The sequence below is a fragment of the Thamnophis sirtalis genome, unplaced genomic scaffold (genome assembly GCF_051295495.1).
Source record: "Thamnophis sirtalis isolate CommonGarterSnake01/CBP01778 unplaced genomic scaffold, rThaSir2_p1.2 scaffold_11, whole genome shotgun sequence".
In the NCBI taxonomy this organism is placed as follows: domain Eukaryota; kingdom Metazoa; phylum Chordata; class Lepidosauria; order Squamata; family Natricidae; genus Thamnophis; species Thamnophis sirtalis.
This window is the reverse complement of record NW_028261391.1, coordinates 177,736-203,231: the sequence shown is the minus strand read 5'-3', so window position 1 is coordinate 203,231 and position 25,496 is coordinate 177,736. Positions and strand designations below refer to the sequence as shown.

At 58.7% G+C, this 25,496-nt stretch overlaps 2 protein-coding genes across 4 annotated transcripts; one reads left to right on the top strand and one right to left on the bottom strand.

The window, feature by feature from the left end:
* Positions 1–1,638: 1,638 nt before the first annotated feature.
* On the bottom strand, positions 1,639–15,107 carry LSG1 (large 60S subunit nuclear export GTPase 1). 3 transcript variants are annotated; one of them, XM_087724974.1, is made up of 14 exons: positions 15,009–15,107; positions 14,788–14,908; positions 14,609–14,708; positions 12,998–13,084; positions 12,160–12,246; positions 11,747–11,807; positions 5,889–6,065; positions 5,189–5,539; positions 4,487–4,588; positions 3,971–4,113; positions 3,542–3,666; positions 2,882–2,961; positions 2,163–2,342; positions 1,639–2,026 (listed from the first exon to the last, which is right to left on the bottom strand). In XM_087724974.1, exons 1-14 carry the CDS (start codon positions 15,078–15,080, stop codon positions 1,847–1,849), a joined length of 1,866 nt encoding a protein of 621 aa, XP_087581100.1. In that variant the 5' UTR covers positions 15,081–15,107; the 3' UTR covers positions 1,639–1,846. The 3 variants fall into 3 exon arrangements, with proteins under 3 accessions (XP_087581100.1, XP_087581101.1, XP_087581102.1); XM_087724975.1 differs by having other exon boundaries at positions 5,189–5,536; XM_087724976.1 differs by having other exon boundaries at positions 5,189–5,305.
* Positions 15,108–16,633: 1,526 nt separating this feature from the next.
* On the top strand, positions 16,634–19,778 carry FAM43A (family with sequence similarity 43 member A). The gene has a single exon (XM_087724977.1). It carries the CDS (start codon positions 17,957–17,959, stop codon positions 19,352–19,354), a length of 1,398 nt encoding a protein of 465 aa, XP_087581103.1. The 5' UTR covers positions 16,634–17,956; the 3' UTR covers positions 19,355–19,778.
* The last annotated feature ends 5,718 nt before the right edge of the window (positions 19,779–25,496 follow it).

Here is a 25,496-nt window from a genome sequence, read left to right as displayed (position 1 = left end):
AAAAAACAAAAGGCCAGTTGCCTCCTGAAAAAGCCCCTTTGGGACAGGGGGAGAGTTAAAGTTATGGTCTGCTACTGCTTCATGGCGTCAGGACCTGGGCAGCTCAACACCCCAGAGGGCACCACAAAGCCTTCATTGTTCCAGGGGACGCTTGCGGGGTAGCAGGACAACATCTCTTGGGAGACTGGAACTCAGCGCAAAGGGGGCCTTGCAACATGACCACGGAAATCCCCCAAAGCAGAGCTGGAAAAAGGAAATGGAGGTTTTGGGGATGGCCGAGTCAAGCCCACCTCTAAATCCCATCAAGGTGCTGGGTGCATGGAACACCTCAAGTGTTGCACAGCGAAAAACAGGCTGCATGGAGGCGAGGGACACCCCTCCCCCGCCCACGCTTGTATGTCAGAGGGTCGGAGGCAGCTCCAAAAAAATCCCCCCCCCCCAGGTTGCTTCTGCCTGAAGGGGAAATAAAGCCTTCAGGGAAGCTGTAAAAACCGGGCTGTTCCGGCAGGCCTGGGGCTCTTGGCCTCATTGTTGAGCTCCAGCCCTGATTAGAATGAATGCATGTGGTGGTTTTGTGATTTTAAACTCTCTTTTTTTCCTCTCTTTTTTGTAAGCCCCCCCCCCCCCCGGAGTCCTTCGGGATTGGGCGGCAAATAAATTTTGATAATAAATAAATAAATAAAAAATTTTTTTTACTTTTTCCACAGAAGGGAAGATGCATCTGTTAATTTCTTGCTGAATACAAATATTGCCAGCTAATTTTCCATGGGTTTTTCTGTTCAGTTACATCACTCCTATATATATATATTGATATAATAAAGACAAAATATTAAGAAGCCCGCATATGTAAAAGAACCAATAATAAAACCTTACAGGGGGTTGTTTTTCCAATGACTTTCCAAGGTTGCCCCCTCCCCCGTCCCCATAAGGGGAAAGAGGCTTGTTTCTGGCTGAAACTCCCTGGGGCTAATCCAGGGGGAAGAGCGCCCCCGTGTGGGGGAGAGGGAATGAGCTGCAGGGGATGCCCACAAGGGGGACAGACTCCCGGCAGCCCCGGGAAAGCTGAGAATCCCTGCAAGGATCAGGCGACCCCTCACCCCCACCCACACTGGGCAGGGCAGAAGCGGGTGCCATGAGGCTCCAAGCTGGCCCAGGCCCAGCAGGACTAGAGCCAGCGCTCCTTGGGGGGCCTGAGGGCAGCCTTGGGGGGGTCAGGCCAGCCTTTGCTCCTCCCTGGAGGCCAACCGGGGGCCTTTGGGGTGGTCCCTTCCCCCCTCCCCCTCCCTTGAGCCTCCTCCTCCTCCTCCTCCTTGGCCTTGTGGCAAGACCCACCCAGGTCTCCTGAGCCAGGACAGGCTTCAGAGGCTGCTACGGTCATTGTGGCTTCTACAGCCAGCTCTGTCCCCATGAGGCACCTGCCCGGCCGGGGTGCGAAGCGAAGGGAGGAGGCTTGAGAAAGGAAAAGGCACCACTTGGGGAGTAGATTCTGCTGACGGGAAGTTCTCAGCCTTTCATTTATTTCATTTAACAAAGTTACGTTGCACTTCGGCTCCTGGCACCTTACATCATTTGTAATTCCAGTGCATAGTAATAAAAAAGCCCATAAAAACCCCACCCACCCCCCCCTCTGGCAGAACCACCCAGCCCCCTCAGCCGGCCGATGGGTGTCAGGCTCCATTCGTGGTGACTCAGGAGACGACCGAGCCCAAGGGATCAGGAGACGCCGTTCGGAAACGTCCTTTATTTCTGAGGGCCCCGGGTGAGCCCCCTCCCCACGCCCGAGGGCGCCAGGACAGCCCCTTCCCTCGGGAGCCTCTGCTGCCCCCCACCCCCAGGCCTCCCCCCATCAGGCCTCCAGGTGCCGGGTGAGGCGGCGCAGCTTCTGCTTCTTGTTCCTGTTGCCGTGCCTCTTCCACGGCTTCCCGGCTCCATCGGCCATGCCAGGTCCGGAAAGGGGGTGGTCAGCCGTCCCTGCTGGGTAGCCCAGCCCGGCCCGGTTGCCTCTGGTCAGGGCCCGGACGTTCTCCTGGAAGACAGGCAGAGCACTGAGGCCCCAAGGTCCAAGGACGGGCAAAGGCCCAGGCAACGTTGCCCCTGAAGGGGCTGCTGGCAGGGCGGAGCGAGCAGGACCACCGGCCGCCTGAGGCCTCCCCCCGCCTCACCTGGTGGAAGAAGGCCAGGTCCACTGGGTTCTCCACCTGCTTTGCCCTGGGGCCCCTGCCAGGCGGCGGCTCCCCGTCACTCTGCACTGCTGCCCCTTTGCTGGCACGAAGCCGCTGGAGCCCCTGCTGGAAGAGCTTGGCATCCGTCCCCGGAGGTGGGTGGCAATAGAGCAGCTTGCCCTGCAGGGAAGGCCAGGGGAAGAAACGTTCTGGGGGAGCAAGGCCGTGCCCACGCCCCCCCCCCCAAAGCAGCCCTGGGGGACCCCCCCCCGGTCCCTGCCCAGGCAGCCAGTCTGCCGCTAATCAGGGCCTCCCCGTTCCCGGGTGTTTCTTGCTTTCTGGCCGGGTTCACACATTGGGTTAAACCCCCTGCAGTTTGCTTTGGCCTTGGAAGGGCGGTTTCTCCAGCCCGGCCTGTGGGCTCCAGCAGCAGCTGAAGGCTTGCTGTGGCTGCATACGTCCACCTCCCTCCGCCTGTCTGTCTGGATCAGAGACCCCGGAGGAAAGGGGGCTCCGGGGGCCTCCTCACAAGAATCCCTCATGGAATCAGGGGGGAGGGGTGCTCGGGGGGGGGGGCTTTGCCTCCTGCCAGGCCAGCGGTGGTGCAGACAAGCCCCCCCCCCCCCAGTGAAGCCCCTGGGACAAAAGGATGCCTCCTCTGCGCCCTCCCCTTCTGAAAGCGGCTCTGCCCCCAAGGCTCAGGCGCCCCCCAAACGCACCGTCACAAAGTCCTTCAGCACCAGGCGGGCTGAGCGTGGCTGGTCTGGCTGCCCGTGATCCGTCATGAAGCCCCTCATGCCTATGTGGAGGGGAGGGAGGAAACGAGAGGCTGCGGGGCGAGCATCGTGGGGGGGAAGCAAGCCCGGGCCCCGGGGCCTTTGCTGGGAAGACAGGGGGGGGCCACACAGGGCTTAGCCCAACCCAGCACTCAGAATGCCCCTCTGCCCCTTCCAAGGAGACCCATGGACGGAGGATCAGATTTATGGAGGAGGAGGAGGAGGGAGGGGGAGGAGGGAGGGGGCTGTGCCCTTCCCCTTTCAGAGCTGCCCAGGGTCTGCCCTTGGGGAGTGACAACCCCCCTTTTCCTCCCCCTTTTCAGTCTCAGCCAGAGAACTGCCTGTTCCCGGCCCAGGTTTCCGCCCAGTGGTTTTCTCTGCTATGAGGTTCTACTTCTCCGCTCCCGAAACATTATCCATGCCCCCCCATCCCCCCTGCCCTTGCCCTCCCCCAGCAACCCCAGAGGTCCCCCTCCAGACCAGCGTCCAAGGGGCAGCTCCTGCCCTCTTCTCCCTGGAGCTTGTGAACCTGGGACATCCAGATTCTGCACAAAGCTCCTCGCAGCCCCTCTGGGCCTCCGGGGGTTGTGGGGTGTTACTCACAGCCCAGGGCCGAGAGAAGCTCCTCCGGTGTGGGTGGCCGGTCCGGGTCCTCATCCTCGCGTGGCCGGAGGATGCTGATCCCATAGGTGGCCTCCAGGACTGGCCGAGGGATCCGTTGGCAGACGTGGGGGAGTGAAGGAAGGGCCTTTGGGTGGGGGGGCCCTCTTTCCCTCTTGAGAGAACCCCCCCCCCACGCTTCCTCCCCTCTTCACTCCAGAACAGCTGAGCCCCGCCTGGGTGGGCCGGCCCCTCCCCTTTTGCCCCCCCCCAGCTGTCTCCAGACGTGGGGCCTGAAGGACTGGCCCTCTCCGGCCAGAGGCCCTCGCCTGCCTCCCTTCTCCAGGCTGAACCTGGGCAGCCTCCTCCCTTCCTGCCCACCCTCCGTGCACCTCCCCTGCCCGGCCATGGTGTACCCCAAGAAAGGATATGAGGGTGACGGGGGGGACGTGGTCACGCAGTTGATCGATGGGCAAGATGCCGCTGCAAACCATTTCGGCTTTGGTGGAGACGAAGGAGGGCATCACCAGGCCGGGACAGTCGCAAAGGCAAAGGGAGGGCTCCACGAACAGCGTCTGCAAAGTCCCCCCCCCCCTCAGGCTCAGGACACGCTCCTCCCTCCTGCAGGGAAGGGCGAGGCAGGCCAGCCCAGGTCCGGGCTTCCGCTGCAGCAGAGCCAGGGGGTGGGTGGGTGGGGATGGGGGGCATGGGCTTTCCTATCCCGGGGCTTCTGCACCCTCTGCCTTTTCACGCAAGGGCCCCTCTGCCCACTCCCGGGCTCTCCACAGGAAAGAACGAGGCAGCCCAGGGGGAGCAGAAAGGGAAGCCCAGGGCCAGGCCTCTCCCGGATGGAGATTCAAAGGGGGGGGGGCTCACTGCCAGGGGGCGACCAAGCGGGGAGGAGGGAGGGGGGCTCCGAGCACCAGCCCACAGAGCTCCTGGCAGTACCTGGAAGTGCTTTGTGCGTCCTGGCGTGGTGGAGACAGACACCTTCTTCTTCCCAAGGATGGTGTTGATGGTTGAGCTCTTCCCCACGTTGGGGTAGCCCACCTGGGGAGGGAGGGAGGGAGGGAGGGGGGGGGGGCGGGGCAGATACTGGTCACTTCACGGAGCTTGGCTGAGTGGTGTGGGTCAGCTGGCTTGGGAAAGGGCCAGGCGGGCTTCCTCCCAGGAGGCAGCTCCCTGCAGACAAGGCGCCTGGCAAGGGGGGGCTGCACAGCCTGGGATTTTGGCTCCAAGCAGGAGGCTCTGCTGAAGCCCCTTTCGGGGCCCTCAGAGTCCAGGAATCGAAGGGTGCAGAGTAGCCCCTTTTCCCAACCGGCTGTGAGGAGAAGGGACGAGTGCCGGAAGGAACGAGCCACGGTGGAGGCCTGACTGCAGGCCATGGAAAAGCTGCTTGCAAAAGAGACGTACGGAGAGGAGCCCCCAAGACCCCGCAGCCCATCCCCCGCTGGGCCACAGCAACCCAGCCATGAGGGGGGAAGGGCTCCGTACCCTAACTCCCTCCCCCCCCCCGGAGCCTTCGCCCAGCACCACCTTTGGCCCTCTGGGACCAGGAAGGAGCCAGGCGTCCCCTTCCCCAAGCCGCCCCCCGCTCCACAGGAGGAGGACCTGACGGCCAGAGTCTCCCCAGGACAGCCATGAACTCACCAGGCCAACGGTCAGCTCTCCCTCCCGGACCTTCTTCCTCCCAGCGTGGACGGCCTTAAGTATCTCCAGCAGCTCCTCTCTTTGTACCAGGCGGCTGCTGTTTCTGACGGGGGGGCCCTGGGGGGGCGGTGGGGGTTGTGAGAGCTCAGCCCTGCTTCTCCCCAAGGGCGCAACGGGGCTCTCGTGCTCCCCATCTTCAGAGCAGGTCAGCCAGGCTTCCTCCTCTTCCTCTTCCTCCTCTTCACAGTCCTCATACACCTCCCCCTCTTCCTCCTCCTCCGTGTCGCTCTCCTGCTGGGGGCCGGGGGGGCTCCCTCGGTGGGTGGTCTCCTCCTCCTTGCTTTCCAGCTCCTCAGCGAAGAAAAGGGGGCGCCTGTGGCCAAAAGCCGCAGAAGAGACCCCCACTTTCCCCCCAAAACAGACCCCATGCATCCCCCCCCCGGGGCAGCTCCTTGGCCAGGTGAGGCGGGTGTAAAGCACGCGGCCCTCCCCAGCCGGAGAGGAGCCGAAGGGGGCCAGGGGAAGGGAAGGGGGAGGCAGGAGGGCTTGCCAGCCCAGGGGGTCCACGCAAGGCGCTCGCAGGGCCGGGAATTCAAGGCTTGAGGCAGCTGAAGGTTTGGGTGCCACATACCCCCCGGGGGCCTTTGGGAGGCCAAGCAGGGCTTCTTCACCCACCAACCAAGCCCCGGTTTCCTCTCACCTCAGGGGTGGCCCCCAGCCGGCTCCCCTCTGCCAAGGCCGACCAGAAGACCACGCGGACCCCTTCCCGCTGGAAGAACCGGGCCCAGGCCGAGCGCTGCTCCTCCCCCAGCAGCTCCGCTTTGTTGAGCAGGATGAGGTTCTCCTTCTCCGGGCTGAGTTCCTTAGCGTAGCATTCCTACAAGAGACGCCAAGCGACGGGAGACTGACGGGAGGGGATCCCCTCCCCTTCAAAGCTCCCGTGGAGGAGCAGCTGGCCCTCGGACCTCACGGGAAGGATCCCTCTGGAGGAGGAGGAGGGAACATGAGACCCAGGAGGGTGACCCAGGAAGGGGTTCAGCCGAGAACATTCGGGCAGGAAGGAGGCGAGACAAAGCCAACACCGGCCAGCTCTGCTCCTGGCTGGCAGAAGGCCTGGGCCCTCCTGGTGCTGATGGAGCCCTCGGAGCCCTCGGACAGGAGGGACGCAATAAAGGACAACCTGGCCAGGAGAGCAAGATCCCAAAAGCTCCCCAGAGGCTTCTGGAGTTCTGGAGAGACAATCAAAGGCAGCTGAGAGGAGGCCTAGCTGAGTTCTCGTGGCCAGGAAGCGCCGTCGGAGGAAGCCCAGGAGCCGTGGAAGTGCAGATGCCACACAGGGAGAGCCAGACGGGGGGCTTTCTGGCTCTCTCGGTGGAGGGGAAGGATGGGACGGACCCCTGGCTCGGACGGTGCTCATCTCCAACTTTCTTTCCATTTGTTCCTTAAAGGGGATCTGGGTGTAAGTAGGGGTAACAAAAGAAAACCCAGATGGAAAGAAAGGAACGGCAACCCAACACGGCTGCCCAGGGAACAGAGGCCAGCGACTTGGGTCAAGCTGACCAGAAGCAGAGCGCCAGGCTCTGGCCCAGGCTCTGTAAGGAGCTGGACGATGAGCCAATCTAGAGGGGGGGGGGCATTGGGGCTCTCCTAAGACTTAGGAGGGTCTTGCAAGCTACAGTCACGGGCAGAGGCCCACAAGATAGCAACAGCCCTTAGGGCTCATATGCTGCTTCCCAGGGCTTCACGGCCATAAGTGGTTTACAGAGTCAGCATGTTGCACGCAACTATCTGGGCCCTCATTTTACCCACCTCGGAAGGACGGAAGGCTGAGTCCACCTTGAGCCCGGAGAGGTTTGATCTGTCGGCCGGCAGTCGGCAGAAGGAGCCAGCGGTACTGCACTCTAACCCCTGTGGGACCGCAGCTCTTAAGCCTCCACAGGGACAAACGCCAAGGGCCACACCTGGGAGGGGTTTTTTTTTGGGGGGGGGAAATCCCTGGTTGGGAACATTCTGGGCAAGAAGGATCTGAGTGGAAAGGATCTCAGTGCTTCGAAGGATCCCAACCCGGGTGTGAGCCAAGGGAGTGATGCCGATACAACCAAAAGGGAAGGGGGTCAAGATCGAGAGGATCTCTTGCTCCCCTCTAACCTGCATGGCTCATTTTGCACCCAGGACCCAGTTCTGAGCACCTTCCAGGAAGGACGTCAAAAGGGAAGTGAAAACCAAGGCGCCAGGGGGCCAAACTGAGAAAGCTGACGCCAGAAGGGATGATGCCCACACAGAGAGAGTCGTGGAGGCTGGGTACCTACTTCCAGCGGAGGCAACACCCCTGGGGGAAGCATCAGACAAAAATCTAAACACAAACAAGAAGAAAACCACAACAACAAAGAGGGGAGGCTCCCTGGACCCCTAGTTCTTTCTACCATCGTTTCTAGGTTGCCCATCTGGGGCTTCTCCAGAGGAGACCAAAAGAGGCCTGAAGGGAAAACCTAGGAGGGACAATAGGAAACGCAGGGCTCGTTCGAGAGACAAGGGAGCTGTCCTTAGATACTTGGAGGGGCGTTATGGGGAAGGCAGGGCAGGATTGTTCAGGCATCGAGGCGCTTCCATTGCAGGGAAGCTGATTCTGGCTGGAGCTCAGGAAATGTTCAGCCACGGAAGAGAAACTTCAGGAGGCGGCCCAGTTCCCTCTTGGAGGGAGCCGTTCCGAAAGGCCGCCTGGTGGGGATGCTAGGCGGACAGTGGGGCAGCCCTGTGCTGGACTAGAACTCAGGCTTCTCCAACGTTGGCTACTTTACGGCTTGTGGGCGTCAACCCCCAGAAGGCTGGCTGAGGAAATCTGGGAGTCCCCAAGCCTTAAGGTGGCCAAGGCTGGAGAATCGGATGGTTCTGCCGTCACCGTCATGAAAGGATGAGTTGCCTTCAGGCAGGAAGTCGCAGCCGCAAGAACTTCCTCCTTCTCTCCAGGGAAGGGGCCGCCTCTCCTCAGTCACATGAAATGACGCCAGCTGATATTTATGAACATCGTCGTCCTGTGACGGCATCCGTTGGGTGATGTCACCAAGCACGGTCCTCCTCCCGGGGAATTCCTCAACTGTTTGCTGAGAGTTCTCTCCTGACAGAAGAAGGGGGTCAGCTCTCCCATGCTAACCACCAGGGGAAATTCAGTGGAAGAACTGGAGTAGTGGGAACACTGGAGGAATGGGACTCTCCAGCACTGGATTTCTTGAAGGAAACCAAAACTGCACGCAACCAACAAACTTTCTTGGCCTTAATTCCAGTGCTAGACCCTCCCATTGACTGCATTCCCTCCCTTGACTGCAAGACCCTCCCAAGCCTTAGGAGCTGCCCCGGTGGCCGCCCTCCCACCCCCCCAGGTTGGATCATCGTCCAGCTCCTTACAGAGTCTGGGCCGGAGCCTCACGCTCTGCTTCCGATTTCTTCTTTTCAGCTTGACCCAAATCGCTGGCATCCATTTCCTGGGCAGCCAATTTTCTTTTCTCCTTTTTGGGTGGGTGGGTGGGATTTACGTCCACTTAAACACAGTTCCCACCCTAAGGAATAAATGGAAACAAAGCAGGAGATGGGCACCGTCCTCCTCACCTGTTGCTGGGCTAGCAGTGGCTAGGAGGAGGACAAGTACAGTTCAGGTGGCAGAGGAAGAGGACGGGCAGGTGTGCCAGAGCTATGAAACCCCAGGGAAGAAAACCAAGCTCAGAATGAGGATGGTGAAGGATTGATATACTTATCAAGTGTGTCTCGCCGGAGGCGATTCTAAGGATGGTAAGAATAAGAAAGGGTTTCTGTGCCCAAAAGAAATGCCAACTCTGCTCAATAGGGAAGCCCAAAGACCAACAGGTAAGAGAGAAAAGGCAGGCCTGCTCAGGGCCCATTTTGATTCACCCGTCGCCAAAAGAAAAATGCCGCCGGGAGCTGGACCGAAGGCTGAAGCTGAGAGAAACACGGTCAGGGCAAGGCCTCTCCCAACCTCCAGGAGCAGAGGAGCTGCACGGTGGGCTGTCCAAGGACGGAGAGGAGGGATCGGAGGCTCCTCTTAACTGAACTGTGGCCAATGGCTGGAGAAAAGCCAAGTAGCCCCTCCCTTCGAAGGCCAGGAAAGAAGTCCCGGCAGACTGAAGACCGGGCAGTCTGGCAAGCATCTCCCCGAGAGCGCAGATGGCAAGCGGAGCCCGATGCCAGAGGAAAAGTCTTGGGAGACAGACGGGCACAGCTGGAGGAGGGGCAGCTCAGGCCGCCTCAGGGACAGGTGGGGCAAGCACAGGAAGCCTTTCCTCTCTTTAGTCCCCAAAAAACCTGGAAAGGCTTTTTGCCCACCTGCAGACCGAGTTGCTTCCTATCAGAGGTCACCTAAGCTGTGGATCCTCCTCGGGGCCCCCAAGGTCCTTCCCACAGCACAGCCTCATGCAGAATGGTCTGAAAGCACTCTGAAAAAATGCCAGAAACCAGCATGGCTCTCTCAAGGAATCTTTTCTTTCTTTTTTTTTTTTGCTAGATTAATCCTTTCATTTCTGATTTGCTAATGTACATAACAGTTAAGAACGTTTATAACTTAATATACCACCATCACAATCCTAAAAATGAGAGGAGTTGGATAATGGAACCACATCACCCGTTATGATGCTTTAGATTTTCTTTCACTGGGCATCTTAGGGCAAAGGCCAAAGAGGCGTTTATGTCTGCAGGAAGCCAGGACTTTGTTCCAGTGGGCTAAACGGCCCCCTTGAGTTCTGTCATGCTGTGATTCGTGCTCTTCCCTAACCACAAGCACTAAGCAATTACTAAGCAATACATCATCAGATCCCCATCGGAGTCGGTTGAGAAATCGAGCCCGACAGAGGAAGCGCAAGTCACAGCAAGTGTTCGGAGCTGGAGCCAGAAGGGCCAGAAGGCAACCCAGGACCCCGTGACGGTCCATTCGTGTGCACCAGGAAGCCCCAGAGCCACTCTTTCCTCATCGCTCTCGGGTCTCTCACAATCTGGTGCTCTTTTGAGGATGACCGAGCCGAGATGTCCCCAAGAGCACCAGATTGTGACAGACAGACAGAGAGAGAGAGAGAGAGGTCAGAGGAACAAGAGCTTTGGAGATGCCAGAGATGAACTTCCCCACCAATGAAACAGGGTTTGCTGCCTGAGCAGGGGGTTGGACTAGAAGACCTCCAAGGCCCCCCTTCCAACTCTGTTATTCTGTTAAGAGGTTGAAAACCTACAGGCTGCACTTTCTACTCTTTTTGCACGAGCTGCTGCTGCTCATTCGGCCATTCTGTTTCCACATTTACCAATTTATGTCCTCGGTTGCGACAAAATACTTTTCTGCCGATCGCAGGAGTCAAGACTTCTCCTCAAGCCCCCTGGTGATTTATCGGGGTTCTTGTTAAAAGCCATCCATTTACGATAACTCATGCACCAATCTGTCCTGCTGGTCCCCCAAAACAGAGGTTGGCTCCTATACAGATCTGAGCAGTGGAATGCAATCCCGAGGGCAGGTCTGTGGCTTTAAGTTAGTTCACTGTAACACCCCATCATCATGTTCAGTTTTCCTGCCTGAATGTGCCAATCTGCAGGGCTTGCTTGCAATTTTCCAAAACTTCTGACTCAGGAAGGGATTTGTCATGGTCTGGATGTGGCCCAGGCAGTGAAAACAGGATGTTCCTGGAACCCTGGAAGGTTCCGTCCCTGCAAGAGGGAACTCCACCTGTCCCTGGATCCAGACTCCAGGAGAGCAACGGGTCACACTTGTTTTGGGTGTACTGGTATCAAGAAGCACTGTCTGATGTGAACCAAAGGGTTCACATACTTTTTCTTGCAACTGTAGGTAGGGGGATAGAGAGAGAGAAATAAGAGAGAGAAATACAGTAGATAGGTAGGGAGAGAAAGTGAGTAGGTAGGTAGGTAGAGGCATAGAGAGAGAGAGAAATATATATATAGAGAAATACAGCAGATAGGTAGAGTGAGTGAGTGACTAGATATGTAGCAAGATGTTTCCAGGTGTATTTATCCATGTGCTGGAGAAGGAAATCACTGACAAACCTTAAGGCTTTGTTTCTGATGGCATAGAACTTGAACAATGTGATTCTCATCAATTAAAGAGCTTTCCAAAGGGGAAAAAAAGTTTTTGCAGTCTGCAAACCTCTGAAAAACGGCCCATTTTTTGTGAAAACAGGGCTGGTTTTTTTTCCAATTAAAAGGCATGAATAGCCTTGGGGGGCCTTGCAGAGTGCTCCTGGGGGCTGTGGGGGGGGGTCATTTCTGCCCTTCCCAGCCCCCAGGAGCTCTCTGAAAGCTTTCATAAGGGTATGCACGGCCATTTTGGCGAAGGGGGCGGGGTTTGGGAAGCAAAAATGCTGTATTCGATGCATAAGACGCACCCAGATTTTCAGCCTCTTTTTTGAGGAAAAAGGGTGCGTCTTATACTCCGACAAATACGGGTATTCTATTCCCACCCTAATTTTGGCCAGGAGGCAATATAGTTCGCCTGTCCTGGAACATGGGTGACTTTTAGCAGAAAGTGGAGCTATTGCCTCAGTTCCTTTTACCTACCAGATCTCGGCACCTGAACAGGAGGGGGTTCCTGGCATCCACGATCTGAACCACGACATCACTGCAAGAGAGAAGGCAAGAGGCGCTATTCCCCCAGCTTAAAGCCCTGAGCTCATGGCAGTCCTGACCCACAGGAGCCCAGCATGGAGCCTGAGGCAGCAGACAGACACCCCCCACACACAGGCAGGCAAGTGTGTAGTGCCCCCCCCCCCCGTATGTTCCTGAGGCTGATCCTTCATGGCAGGAGCTCCTCTCGCCAGGACCAACGGCCTCAGCCTCTGCCAAGAGCATCCTGTCCACAAGGAGACTCCTTTTCACCATCCCACCTGCTCTGATAGGCAGCCTGAGCTGCCAAGGAGACCCTGCCTGGCCCCGGGAGGCGGACTGGACTCTCGCAGTCAAAGCAGAGCTACCTTCTCTCCAGGACTCTCCAGAGCTGACGCCAGAAATCCAAATTTCGCTCAAATGGGGTCAGCAGGAGGTTCTCCTCTTCCTCCAGCCTGTAAGAACGCAGGGGAAGAGTCTTGGGGATTTTAAGGAAGCACACTCAAGAGATGCTTTTCTGTTTACAATCACATTTTTATTTAATGAGCGATACCATGAACTTGAGAGGCATAAACCCTGCAGAATAAAACAGTTCTGAAAGAACAATTTTGTGAAGTCCCTCATCACAAAAGCCCCTTTTGCTGCATGAGATGGCTGGCTCTAAAACCAACAATTTCCTTCCTGACCCTGGCTTCTGCCAGTTTCCCCTGGAGGTGGAACTTGCAGCCCCCTCGCTCCAGACATGGCGGGGTGGTGGTGCTGTCCTTTTCCTTTGCAGAAGCAATCTTCCCCACTTGTTGGCTAACTTTGTCCTCAGGGCTGTTTCTGCCGTTTAATAAAAGCTTTGCTGTTATTTGAATTTTATTTAATGCTATACTTTTATTTTCAGTTGATTTCATTTTAAGGCTGGGCCATGGCAAAACAGGAAGCAGCACAAGAGCAATTTTTTAAAATTGCTTCATTCTGGATAATCCTCCTGTCTTGGATATTCAGTATATTGAGCACTTCTTGACATCGGTTGAAAAAGCATCTGAAAGATGCTCCCAACATTCCCCCTCAGTGTCTCTGTGGGGAGGAGGGCCTCTTTTGCTCACTCCAGCCTCTTAAACGTGCCCATGTGCTTTGAACTCATGTCTGGAAGTCTCTCATTTTTACACTTATAAACTGCTCTTTGATGACTCCCTGGGCCAACGCCAGAAGACTCACCAAGCAAGCCGCCTCCTCCACCTCAGGAAGCTGTCTCTTTCGGCCTGGTCCAATGCTGTAGGGCTTGTTTGTTCATCCCATGGCGGCCTGGTAGAACCAAGCACAAAATGAAAAAAGAGGTTAGCCTGCTGAATGCACCACAAAGAAATGCTTGCTTCAGAGCAATAGAAAATGATCTTGGAAGAGACAGTTTTGGTAATGGAAACCAAAAGACACTTGCTAGAGCAGCATTCCTCAACCTTTCCGGGTTGGGGGTTGGGGGTAGGAGATGGTTTTGTGTGCACGCTTACAGCTTCATTTGTGTGAGTGGGGTTGCAAATGCTGGCACTCGCTGCTCGTGTAAGTTGAGCTGTGCGCATGAGCATACCGGCTGCCACTCATGCGGCCTGGCTGAGAATAAGCCACAGCCCAGTAGTGGGTCTTGGTGCAGAGATTGGGGATCCTAGAGGAAGGCTGAAGAGAGCTAACTGGACAGTGACTTTCTGATCGGTGAGCCTTTCAGGCAGTTCTTCATGCCCCTCAGGGAAGATGGGAACTTTTCGCAAACAGCTTCTATACCCGAGAATGAATAGTTAAAAGGAACACGGAAGGAAAGAGGAACAGAACTCAAAACATTTTGTATCAATCTAAAATTCATGGGAGGACAGATTTCGTAGAACACCTGATGAAAGAGCAGGAAAGCAAAACAAGGGATGGAAATTAATCCTGAAGAGAGCTGGCTATCAGCCGCCTACAAGGGATGCAGAATTTTAGAATCTTAGAATTGGAAGGAACCTGGAGGTCTCCTAGCCCGACCTCTTGTCCTGCATAAAGTCCTTCCTTGGTGGCCTAGAAAAAAGGCAGGGAAAGCACAAGAACATGTTCGATCCTTGTTTTCCCCAGGGGCAAAGACCTCATCCAAAGGGTTCCCTATCATTAATGCTACATAAAAGCAACAATCCATATCGACATGTTACATAGGTCAGCTGAAGAACACAAAATATCACAAACTGTCAGGTTTTCAAAAGTAGTTCTCTAGAGAAAATTATGTTTTAAAAACACAGAAGAGGCAAGGAAAAGATGCCCAAGTCTTGCCTATCATTCCTATTTAGGAATAATGAAACAAGGCATAGAGCAGGCAAGATTTCAAGGCTGGCTGAGACATGAGCCGTTCACAGGATCTCAGTCTCACAGTTATTGTAGTAGAAATACGAAACCTAGTTTTATACTCAACATATGCTTCACCGTTAAGCAAAGCTCACAAAGCCTTGATAGGGACAAAACAAACAAACACCTTTCAACAGAGTTTATTTACATCCTCAAAGTTGCCTGTAGCTTCAGCTCACATTTAGCTGAGCAATAAAGGTGTTACCACCCTAGGGGTTTATTATAACCTCAGGATCAAATCTGCAAATCACAAAGCCGGAAAGAGGAGCCGATGCTTCAGAAGAGGGAGGGAAGGAGATGCCAACTCCAGCATCCCCAGGAAAGAAAAAGGGGAAAGGACCCAGCAGCGCTTCGCCCTCGGCCTGCCCGGCCTTTGCTAGGAGATCCTCCCCCCCCCCGCAACACACACACACACCCACCCTCCCTCCGCTTCTCCGGAGCTGCCGGGTCCTTCGGGGGACGCACCTTCTGGGGATGCGCAGCACCCGCTCCTCCTCCTCCTCCTGCGGCCGGCCGGCTTCCTCTGCAGCCCCGCAGCCGGGGGCCAAGCGCACGTTCAGCTTCTCTGCGGGCGGAAAGCGGTGTCAGGCGGGCAGAGGCGCCCCCGCCGCCCCCCACCCGCCGCCCGGCCCGGCCCTCCTCACCTGCGGCGAAGGCGGCGCCCGCCAGCTCCGCCGCCGCCAGGAAGGCCTCCAGCGGGCTCTGCTCCGTCACCGACTGCGGCGGGGGGCCGCGGCCCTGCTCGCTCAGCTCGCTCGTGTGGCGCTGCGGGAGGAGACGCGCCGTCACGGGGGCCTCGGGAGCTCCCGGCCCGCCCCGGTACCCCACCCCCACCCCCACGGGAAGGGGAAGCGGCGCGGCTCACCCATCCCGCCCCGGCCGCCCGGCCCCCGCGGCGGAGGGAGCGCCCCAGCGCCGGCGCCTGCTTCTTGCCCATCGCGCGCCCGGCGCTTCCGGGCACGTGGCGCGGGCAGCCAATCAGCGGCGCGGCCGGGAGCGCTACCGCGAAGGGTCCGGGCGGAAACCGACCTCCGGAAACCGTCAGTTCCGGCCTCACGGGGGCGCTGGAGGGCCGCGGCTCCTTCCCTTTGCCTCGGGGAAGCTTCGGAGGACAAGGAGGACTAGAAACTTAAGCATGAAGCGTGGGGAAGCGCTGGAAGGCGGCTAATCGAGGCCGACCCTTCAGCCTTTAGGGGAAAGAATGCGGCAAACACGCATCCCCGCCGGCGTCACGAAGGCACAGCTCGGCCTCTTTTGCCGGAAACGCCCGAGGGTTCACCCTGACCGTCTGCAGGGGACGAAAGGGCGCCGGGGGGCCGCGGGTGGCCTCCAAACTCAGGCGGAGGCGAGGAGGGGACGCCTCTGTCCGGCCTCGATTTGGTCCAAAGGTCCTGCCGGCCGTGCACTGGGGGGGACGGGACGGGGGAGAGCTGCTTGTGGTTGCCGTAAGCGCTTGCAGGGCGAGGGGAGCCTGGGGAGTTTGTAGCTCCCGCAAACACCGGCTGAGCACCAAAACGTCCGAAGTCAGAGTGAGCACCTGGGGGGGGGGGTTGATGCCAGGGAGTGCAAAGGGTCCAGCAGAGGGAAGGAGAATTGGCCGGTCTCAGGCCACTTTCATTCCACGGAGCAGGTCGAGGGGTGGCTTTTAAGCGGAGAACGACAACTTTGGTTGGACAGCGCTTTAGGCTACCTTAAGTGACCAGGTACTTCTGAACAAAGAAGGGCAAAGCCTCCAAGTTAAGCTGCCCAGCAGTGGCAGGCAGCACATTTTGGTCTCATCCCTTGCTAGGAAGAGTCGGGAGGCTGGGTTGGGGCAGCACCAGCACCAACAGAGGGAAGAGCACTAGCAGCCTTTTCCCACTTACTGGGACTTGCCTGAGATCCTGCCCCCCCCCTCCTTCCCATCACAGATCCTGCCAGCTGAAGAATCTTTCACTGGCCTGTGACTAAGCCCACACCCACCTTCTCTTCTAGCACAGGATGCAAGAGGTTGTGTTTGTGTGGCACTGCTTCTCCTTCCCCCTGCCCCTCTGTCTAGATCGCCCCCCCCCCCAAAACAGCAGACTCCACCCAGTCAGCAGAAAGATCTATTGGCTTATTTCTTAGATTTCATTCCCAACTTCTGTTTGGTGGCTCAAGGCAGGATAGCAATAGCAATAGCAATAGCAATAGCAGTAGACTTATATACCGCTTCATAGGCCTTTCAGGCCTCTCTAAGCGGTTTACAGAGAGTCAGCATATTGCCCCCAACAATCTGGGTCCTCATTTTACCCACCTCGGAAGGATGGAAGGCTGAGTCAGCCCTGAGCCGGTGAGATTTGAACCGCTGACCTGCTGATCTAGATGTGCTTCCTCTTTTCCCCACAATAGCCCTGTGCAGTAGGGCAGACTGCGAGTCTTAATTAGGAGGCTGATTAAGAGAGTTGGAGGCTGAAACATATGAAAGGTGGTTGCAAGAATTGGGTACGTCTACTCTTCTAGTGAAGGACTGGGGCGACAGGATAGCCGTGTTCCAATATTTGACGGGGTGCCACAAAGAAGAGGGGGTCAATCCGTGTTCCACAGCACCTGAAGGCAGGACAAGAGGAAACGAATCGAGGAGAAAACCAACCTAGAGCCAAGGAGAAAATTCCTGACAGGACAGTGGAAGAGCTTGTCTCCAGAAGTTGTGGGTGCTCCAAGAACGGATTGGGCAGCCATTTGTATTAAAGGGTACAGGACAGTGGTGGCTAACCTTTTTGTTCTTGGGTCCCAGGGTGTCTGTCTCTTCACTCTGACCAGAAAGCTGAGTAAACAGGGGCACCTCAGGGAAGCCACAGACTCACATTAAAACTTGGTTTGCCAGTTCTGACTTATTGCTGTAGCAAACCCACTTTGTCCATTAATCAAGGCATCGGTTAATTCAGTTATCAGGTTAAGTCCAAAGTCAGACACTTTTTGAGATGGTCCATTTACCTCTGAAAATCTTCCTTTTGAACACGAAGTGTAAAATCCTCCATGACATCAACTAGAGAAGCAAAACAGGAACAAAAAAAAGGCCTTTCCAGAAATAGGTTTATCTGGCAGCGAAAACCCCGAAAGCACCAGACGCTGCTTCCCCTCCGGGCATCAGCACAGCAGCCCTCCTGGTGCAAGACGGGTTTGGATGAGGCCGGGCGCGCTTTAAAGCCCCCGCTGCGGGTCAGGAAACGGCCCAGGCGGCGACGCTTGTCCAAGGGGAACGCCTTGCGGTGGTCCCACCGGTTGAAGGGCTGGGACCGGCAGGAGCGGATAGGCCGTCGGCGCGGAGAGCAGGCGACCTGAGTGCGGCTCCGCATTTGGGCGCCCGGTCGCAGCACACACATACCCCCAGGCGCGCGGGGCGGCCGGCGGGGCTCTTCAGAGGCCTCTCCCGAGGGGCGAAGTCGCTCCGCTTCGTCCTGGGGCAGGCGGACAGGCTCCCTCCGCCCGATGGCCGCAGGGACTTCAGACTGCCGGCGGGGGCAGCGGGAGTGAGCAGAGCGGGGAGCCCCAGCTGAGGCCCCCGACCCAACGGCCACATCCTCGGCCCCTCCTGCGGCGGCTGCTTCGGCCCTCCCCTTCGCCTCGCTACCGGCATCGCGGGCGCCGCCTCCCGGCGCAGCGACCTCCCACGCCCGGCCTATATGTAGCGGCGCGGCCAAGCAGCGCCAGCAGAGGCGCGGCGGCGGAGCGGGGCTAGGCCGGCATGTAACGCGCGCGCAGCGGCGGCGGCGGTGGTGATGGCGACGGAGTGGCGGCGGGCGCGCGCGCGGCGGCGGCAGGCGGCGGGGCCCGGGCCGGCGGTCCCTCGGGATGCGCGGGCGGCCTGGGCGACGGCGGCCGCGTCCAGCTGAGGACCGGGAGCAGCAGCCGCAGCGCCCCGGGCTGGCTGCACCGCCGGGAGGCGGCGGGGGCGCCGCGATGCTGCCCTGGAAGAGGCACAAATTCGAGCTGCTGGCCACGGACGAGGAGGGCCAGCAACAGCCGCAGCAGCCGCAGCAGGGCCGGCGGCGGGAGCGGCAGCAGCAGCAAGCGGCCCCGCGCGGCGCATCTCCTCCGCCGCCGCCGTCGGGAAAGGCCAAGGACTACTGCCAGGCGGGCGCCGGGAGCCTGCCCTGTTCCGCCGCCCTGGGCTCGCTGGCCCGCGCCTGCCCGGCCGAGAGCGCCCTCTCCAGGATGGGCAGCCTGTTCCGCTCCAAGCGCAAGAAGTTCCGCGTGAGCAGCGAGGCGCCCACCTACACGGCGCTCTACCTGGGCAACGCCACCACGCTGCAGGCCAAGGGCGAGGGCTGCACCGACGTGGCCGTGGCCAAGATCTGGGCCAAGAGCGAGGCCGGCCGCCACGGCACCAAGATGAAGCTGACCATCGGGCCGCAGGGCATCCGCCTGGCGCCCGCTGTGCCGGCCGAGGCCGCCTCCCGCCCGGGCCACCTCTACCTGCTGCACCGCGTCACCTACTGCGTGGCGGACCCTCGCCTGCCGCGCCTCTTCGCCTGGATCTACCGGCACGAGGTGAAGCACAAGGCGGTGCTGCTCCGCTGCCACGCCGTGCTGGTCTCGAAGGCGGAGAAGGCCCGCGCCATGGCGCTGCTGCTGTACCAGACGTCGGCGGCGGCGCTGGCCGAGTTCCGCCGCCTCAAGAAGCGCGCCGACGCGCGGCACCAGCAGCTGCAGCAGGTGGGCCCCGGGGCCGACGGCGCCATCCCGCTGGTGCCGCTCCGCAAGCTTCTCCTGCACGGCCCGGGCGGCTGCTACAAGCCGCCCGTCGAGCGAAGCCGTAGCGCGCCCAAACTGGGCTCCATCACCGAGGACTCGCTGGGCGAGGAACTGGAGGAGCGCGCCGCCGGACCGGCCTGCGCCAACGGCGCCCAGGACGAGGAGTGCGACGGCGCCCAGGACGAGGAAGACGAGCTGCTGGCCCCGCTGGAAGAGGAGGACGAGGACGGGGAGGGCGCGGCGCCCGCGGGGTCCAGCCTGGGGCAGCTGATCTGCGGCCTGGGCGAGCTGGCCATCGGCAACGACGTGGCGCTTCTCCGCGCCGACCTGCGCGTCACCCGCCTGCTCTCCGGGGAGAGCACCGGCAGCGAGTCCTCCATCGAGAGCAACGGACACGAGGGCGGCGGCGGAGGAGGAGGAGGAGGGGGAACAGGGGGCTCCTCACCCCCGCCGCCCTTGCGGTCCTGTCACAGCCCGGAGCCCGACTGCGGCTGACCAGCCCCGCTTCCTCCCGCAGCTCCGCGGGGCCCCAGACGGCGCCAGGAAAGGGGGCGGCCCGGCGGAGAACGATCCGGGATGGGCGCCGGAGGCCGGCTTGCCTGCCGCCCCTCCCCGCAGTTGCGGCCAAACGTTGGTCGGTCCTCCGGGTGGGGGGGGGCGCGTTTGTTTCCAGCCGTGGAATTTGGCGTCTGAAAGGGCGGGGCTCCTTCGTGGCTCTGCGGGCAGAGGGGCTCTTCCCCAGGGGCTCATCTTCCCTCTCCGCCCCCCGGATTTTTTGCTGTGCAAAAAGAAACTGGACCGTGTGGATCTTCACTGGAACCTGAGGAGTCGCTGCCCCCTTCGGTGCGGGGGGGGGGGGACACCTGGATTTTGGCTGTCTCGGTTTGTCTTGCACACAATAAAAGCAACAGAAAAGCGCCGCCGCCGCCGTACTTCCCGGGAAGGGAGGGCCCTGTCCTTGAGCCCCTCCCACAGCCCAGCTGGGCTTCGGATGGTGGTGGTGGGTCTGGGCTGGGAAGGGGCTGCCTGTTGGAGTCCTGCCTTAGGCGGCTCTTCTGGGGGTGGGAGGAGCTTTTTCGGTGTAAGAATTTGAACAACTGTCCCGTTTGCAGCCTGATTCCTGGAGCTTTTGGTTTTTTAAGCTAAAGAATAAGAAGTCCGTCAATTACTTCCAGCAGGACTGAATCCTGCAACCTTTTCTGGGCAGGGAGCAGCTGGTCACATTGACACCCCCCCAGCCCCCCTCCCACCCTGTGTGCCTTCATTTGATGGGCAGTCTGCACCCAGCCCTGGCATCTCCCTGCTGGTGCAAGGTGTGTGGAGGGGGGGGGGCTGTTCCTCAGCCTTGACATAGCTGGGCTTGCTGGCACCTCCCCCCCTGCCTTGGCACCTCACAGCCTCCTCAGCATCTCCCAATCCTGCTCCATCTCACCTGCAAGGCCAGGGACCTTATTGGGCCAATATTATTCCAAGACCTGGTTTGAGCGATGGTGGCTTCTTGGTCGCTTCTCAGTCAAGCTTCCATCTGCCCAGAGCCCAAATCACTTGGAGCCCTGGGAGCCCCTGGCCAAAAGGAGCCCTTCCGGGGTGGGGGTGGAGAGGCTGCTCCGAGGAGCGTGGCCGATGGCCAGACTGGGCCTTCTTGGACTTTGCCCCCAAGGCCCACAGCTAGACGGGTAGGCTGCTGCCAGCTTGTGCTGGGCGGGGCAGCATGGAGGTTGAGAGCTGAATTCTGTGGGTGTCATTTCAGCTATAATTAATCCAGGCTCGTGTCTGGCTTGGTTTCAGTCCACCTGGGAGGGACTGCAGGCTGTTGGAGGTGGGGGGGGTTGCAGCAGGAAGTCCCACAGGTGGGTGCCAGCAGTGTCCTCCGATGGGCAGAGACCACCTTCGGCCCTCTCTGTCCAGGTGAGCCAGTGTGGCTGTGGCTCATGGGGCCTTGCTTTCTCCATCCGGACAGATCTCTCAGCAGATCCAGGAGATTCTCTGGGCCTTTAGGCGGGGAAGCAGTACCAGCATCCTTAGCCTCCCTAGACCTACTAGGGCCCTCATGCACCTCTGCCCAGAAAGGGGTCTCTCAGCCTTGGAGGGGGGGGTGAGTTGCTAGGAAGAAGGAAACGTCCCCATTGAAGGGTGGCTGACCAGCAGGCTTTGGGGGTCTTTCCTTCCCCTTTGCACTCTCGCCACAGCCGGCTTTGCTCCCTGGCTGGGCCCTGAAGGGGTGGCAGGAGGCTCTCCCGGCCTCTCCAGGTCTATTCTGCCCCTCCATCAGCCACAGCAGCTTTCCGTCCCTTGAGCTGAGGGGGGGGAGGGGGAGGTTCCATGCAGCACAGCTGGTTTAATTAATTAGCCCACTGTGGGGACCTTGGCCCTGAGCTCTCCAAAGGAGCCGAGTTCCAGAAGATACTTTTTGATCACGTAGAAATGTAGCACCTGCCATCCCCTAACATGCCAGGCCAATGAAAAAAGGGTTAAAAGTAGCAGTCGAGCCTAGTGAGTTGTCTGTGTAGCCAAGAGGTTTTTAACCTGAGTTTCGTGAACCAAACCTTGGTCCCAAGAGAGGCAGCCACCATTTGTTCCCATAGGAATGTTGTAGGCAGCTTGGCCCTGAGATGCCAGTCAAATCCTTTGCTCAGGATTTGGAAAAGCCCTTGGGAGTTTTTAAAGGATTTTATTTTTTTAATGAAGCCCCACAGCTCCCACTCACTCTAGCCATGGCCACCCACGGACGGACCCCTTGCTCTGCAGGAACTACGGCGGTTCTGCCTCCGGACAACAGGCTCCACGGGGCACTGGATTAACCGATTCTTTTGGGTTCACACAATACCTTGGGGCAAAATCCAAAGATACTAGAGCTGTTGAACCAAGGTTGGCAGAATGCAGTGTGAACGACTCTCGGGTGGCAAAGGAACATTTGCCCTATAACTTGGGGAAATGGTACAGCCCACCTTCTGGGCATCGCCCTTGCCCAACGTGGGGGTGTGCTGCCAAAGAAAGAAAGAGGGCATTGTGGGAGGGGGCTGAGAATGGAGTACATTCTACTTGGGCAATACCCAAGGTGCAAAGCGGGAGAGCAGGAAAGGGGGCCTTATGAAGCCAAAGGGTGGAGACCCCCAAGGGTCCCAGGCCTGCCAGCCAGAGGGAAAGGAGGTGGGGGGATTCCTGCAGGGGGAGCCCCTGGACGGAGCAGCAGAGAGCCCTTCCTGCCTGATGGTTCTCTGGCACCTGTGGGAAAAAATAACTTTTCATGTTGCCTTTCATTTGTCATTAATTCTACTAACATTTCCCTCTGGGGTTGAATGGATAGTTATAATTCAACTTTCAATCTATTTTTTGAGCAAATATTATTGGTGTCTTCAGGATTTTTAAGCGAAGTAACAGTATAGAAATATTTTTAATAAACGGATAATGAGGCATCCACAAAGCAGAGAAGGCGGGGCGAAAACGGGTCTCCCGGGAGCAGCCAGAGGGTCTTTCAGGAGCGTCGGGCGGAGCGGTGACTCACGGCGCGCATCGCCCACGGATCCCGCCCTGACCGAGAGAGAAGCGGCGGCCGCATCCGTCCTGACAGCCAGGCGAGCTCGGGAAGCTTCTCCGCCCGCAGACTCGCACCCACGCGTGCACACACCCGAACTCGGCTCGTTCCAAGGGCGGCCTGGAGAATGGCGGGAAGCCCGGCCGTTTGTGCCCGTCCGGGTTTTTATTTAGAAGGGCGGCTTCTATTTTCAGGGGAGTCGCGTTCCATCCGCGCAGTTTCAGGAGCCGCTCCAGGCGGAGGAGCCAGTCCCGCCTCCCAGGGAAGAGCCGCCGGACGCCCCCTCTGCAGGGGGGGCCGCATCTCCTGGAAGGAGGAACCCTCGGCCGCTGCCGCAAGCCCCGGCTAGGGAGCCGCCGCTCTCCCCTTCAACCCGGGCAGGCAGGGGTATGCCTTGCAGGACCCTCAAAGCCCCAGGCCAGCGTGAGGCCGGCAGAAGCCCCGAGTGAAAAGGCTGCACGGGGGAGGCCACAGCAAGCTCTGTGAGCGAGGGAGGAGGCGGTGAGCAGCTCTGGGCCCAGGCCTTGTTCCACTCCAGTTGGGAGAGGCTGGGCAGCTGCTGTCATCTGAGCAGCGCAGGGGAAGCTGGCAGATCCAAGCCCTGCTTGGAAGACTCTGCCCAGCAGAGCATCTGTGAGAAAACAGCTGGGCCTGTAAGTGGGATTCTAGCACACACACAGAACAAAGGTTCCTCAGGCCAGCCTGCTCTGGCGGAGGAGGTGGCTGCCATGAGCGGAGCAGCCGGCCCAGCGGGAATCGGCGCTGAAGCCACAGGACCAGCCTGGGTTGGCTCTTAGGGGAGCCACCTGGCATGAAGAAGCCCCTCTAAGGAAAAGCAGCCACTCCCCTGCCTCGCCCCCTCCTGGCACTGGGAAAGCCCCCCTGGCCACAGACGCTTGGAGCACCCTGCAGGGAGCGACCCAGAGTCCCCGTGGGGGGGTCTGATCGGCCTGAGGACACGGTGGGGTGGGCAGAAGAGCCACTGGCAGGACATACCAACGATGGCCTCCCCCAGCAGCTTCCCCAGCTTTTAAATGTTACGGTTAATCTTAATTGGGTTTGTTTTTTGGATACTCTGTTTTTTTGTGTGTAATATGTGGGGTTTTTTTAATGTTGTACTCCGCCCTGAGTCCTTTGGGAGAAGGGCGGCATATAAATCCAATAAACAAACGAAGGAACCAACCCCGGCCGGTGGAAGGACAAGCTGTGCTTGGCAGAGCAGGAAGCAGGCGCTGGTTAAAGGCCGCCCCTCTTGCCTGGCACAGCCGATGATGCCCTGCAACACAGGCTGAAAGGCCAATCCTGGGAAATCCCCAGGCGGATCCAAGGGGCTCCTTTGGGCCTTTGGGGGTAACGTCAGCTGCCTCCTAGTTCGATGGGAAGGGAAGGGCTGGTGCCCTTCTGCCCCTCCCAGGACCACCAGGCAAGGCTCTTCCACAGTCCTGGGAAGGCTGGTGGAGGAGTCCATCTTTGGGAGGTCCTGCCAGAGGCTCTTCTGGCCACGGAGCCCCCATTCAGACACACACACCCCCCCGGGGACTTTGGGTTGCTCCCTGCAGGGTGCTTAGCAGAGGCGCTGTCAGCAAAGGAAGGCTAGATACGGATGAGGATGGAGTGTCCGGAGCAGAGTGTCCAGCCTTGGGAGGTCCAGAAGTCTTAAAGTTCCCAGGGCTGGACATCAGGCTGCTCTGGGGGCTATGAAGCCCCCAGAGGAGACAAAAGGAGGAAGGGATGATCCTCCAGCTGGAGTCAGAGTAGAAAAGTGCTTGCAGCTGGCAACAGTAAGTAGGAAGAGCTGGCTTCTGTAAGCAGCCTCTCTCTTGGGGGCTCATTAAAGCACCCAGGCCGCTCACGGGACGCTCGCTGGCTGGACGGACTCGGGGATCCCCTGCCTTCCTTCTGCCGAGGAGCGGAAAGGAGAGCAGCCAGCCGCCCTGGGCCCTGCTGGGAGCCAGAGGGAGGGAGGGAGGGGGAGGCTCCCTTCCCTCTCCAGTGTTGTGGAGGTCCCTGGACGGTCTCTGGAAGGAAGCAGCTGCAGGCAGCCTTGCCCTCCCCCCTCCCGCCAGCAGATTCTTTCCCTTTCCTGACTTAAACAATGGATGTCGGGCAGCTGCAGACCAACTGTGGGGCTACCGAAGTGTGTGGGGGGGGGGATGGGGGGAAGGGAACCGGAGGGCTCCATTTTTATCCTTGATCTGCATCCGGACTGGAGCTTTTCTACATTCTTACGGTTTTTGCTCCCAGCGGTTCACAGTAGAAACTGGCGTTTCACCCTGTGTAAGAAAGGGGAAGTGGGGAGGCAAAAGGGCTGCTTCCATCGCTGGGTGGGCCTGGGAGCATCACCCGGGAGGTGTCAGGTACAGGCAGCCAGATCCACAGGTGGAGGTTCAGATGACGACCTTCTTGTCCTCCGCCTGTGTTGCCTCCCCGGATGGCTCCCCTTCTCTTGGGAGCAAAGAGAGAAGGCCCCGCGGAGCCTGGGGAGGTGGGTTCCACCACAAAAGCGCGTAGGACAAAATCGCGCTCGACAAAAGCGCGCTGTGACGTCATCACAGCGCGACGAAAAAGATCGAAAAAATGTAAAAATAAAGCTAAAACCTTCCCCTAACCCCCCCAAACCTAACCCTAAACCTAACCCTAACCCTAACTCTTAACCTAACCCTAAACCTAACCCTAAACCTAACCGTTAAAGTAACGAAAAACGTAACGCTAACCCTTATCCTAACCCTAACGCTAACGCTAACGCTCTAAAGCTAACCCTAACCCTTACCCTTACCCTAACCCTAACCCTAACCCTAACCCTTACCTTTATGTGAATCGGCTTGCTTTAATTTAATTTTTATTAATTTTTATTTGAATTTTTCGATCTTTTTCGTCGCGCTGTGATGACGTCAAAGGCGCGATTTTGTCGATCGCGCTTTTGTCGTCCGCGCTTTTGACGGGTCACGGGGGAGGTGGGGGAGCCCGAGGTCTCTTGTGGCTGCTGCACAGTGACTCAAGGCTGCCTGCCTGCTTGATTCCTCCTCCCTACCTGGCTGGCAGCTTCCCCACAGGAGGCGGGGGGGGGAGGCCTTGTTTTGGAAATGGTCATGATGCAGAGAG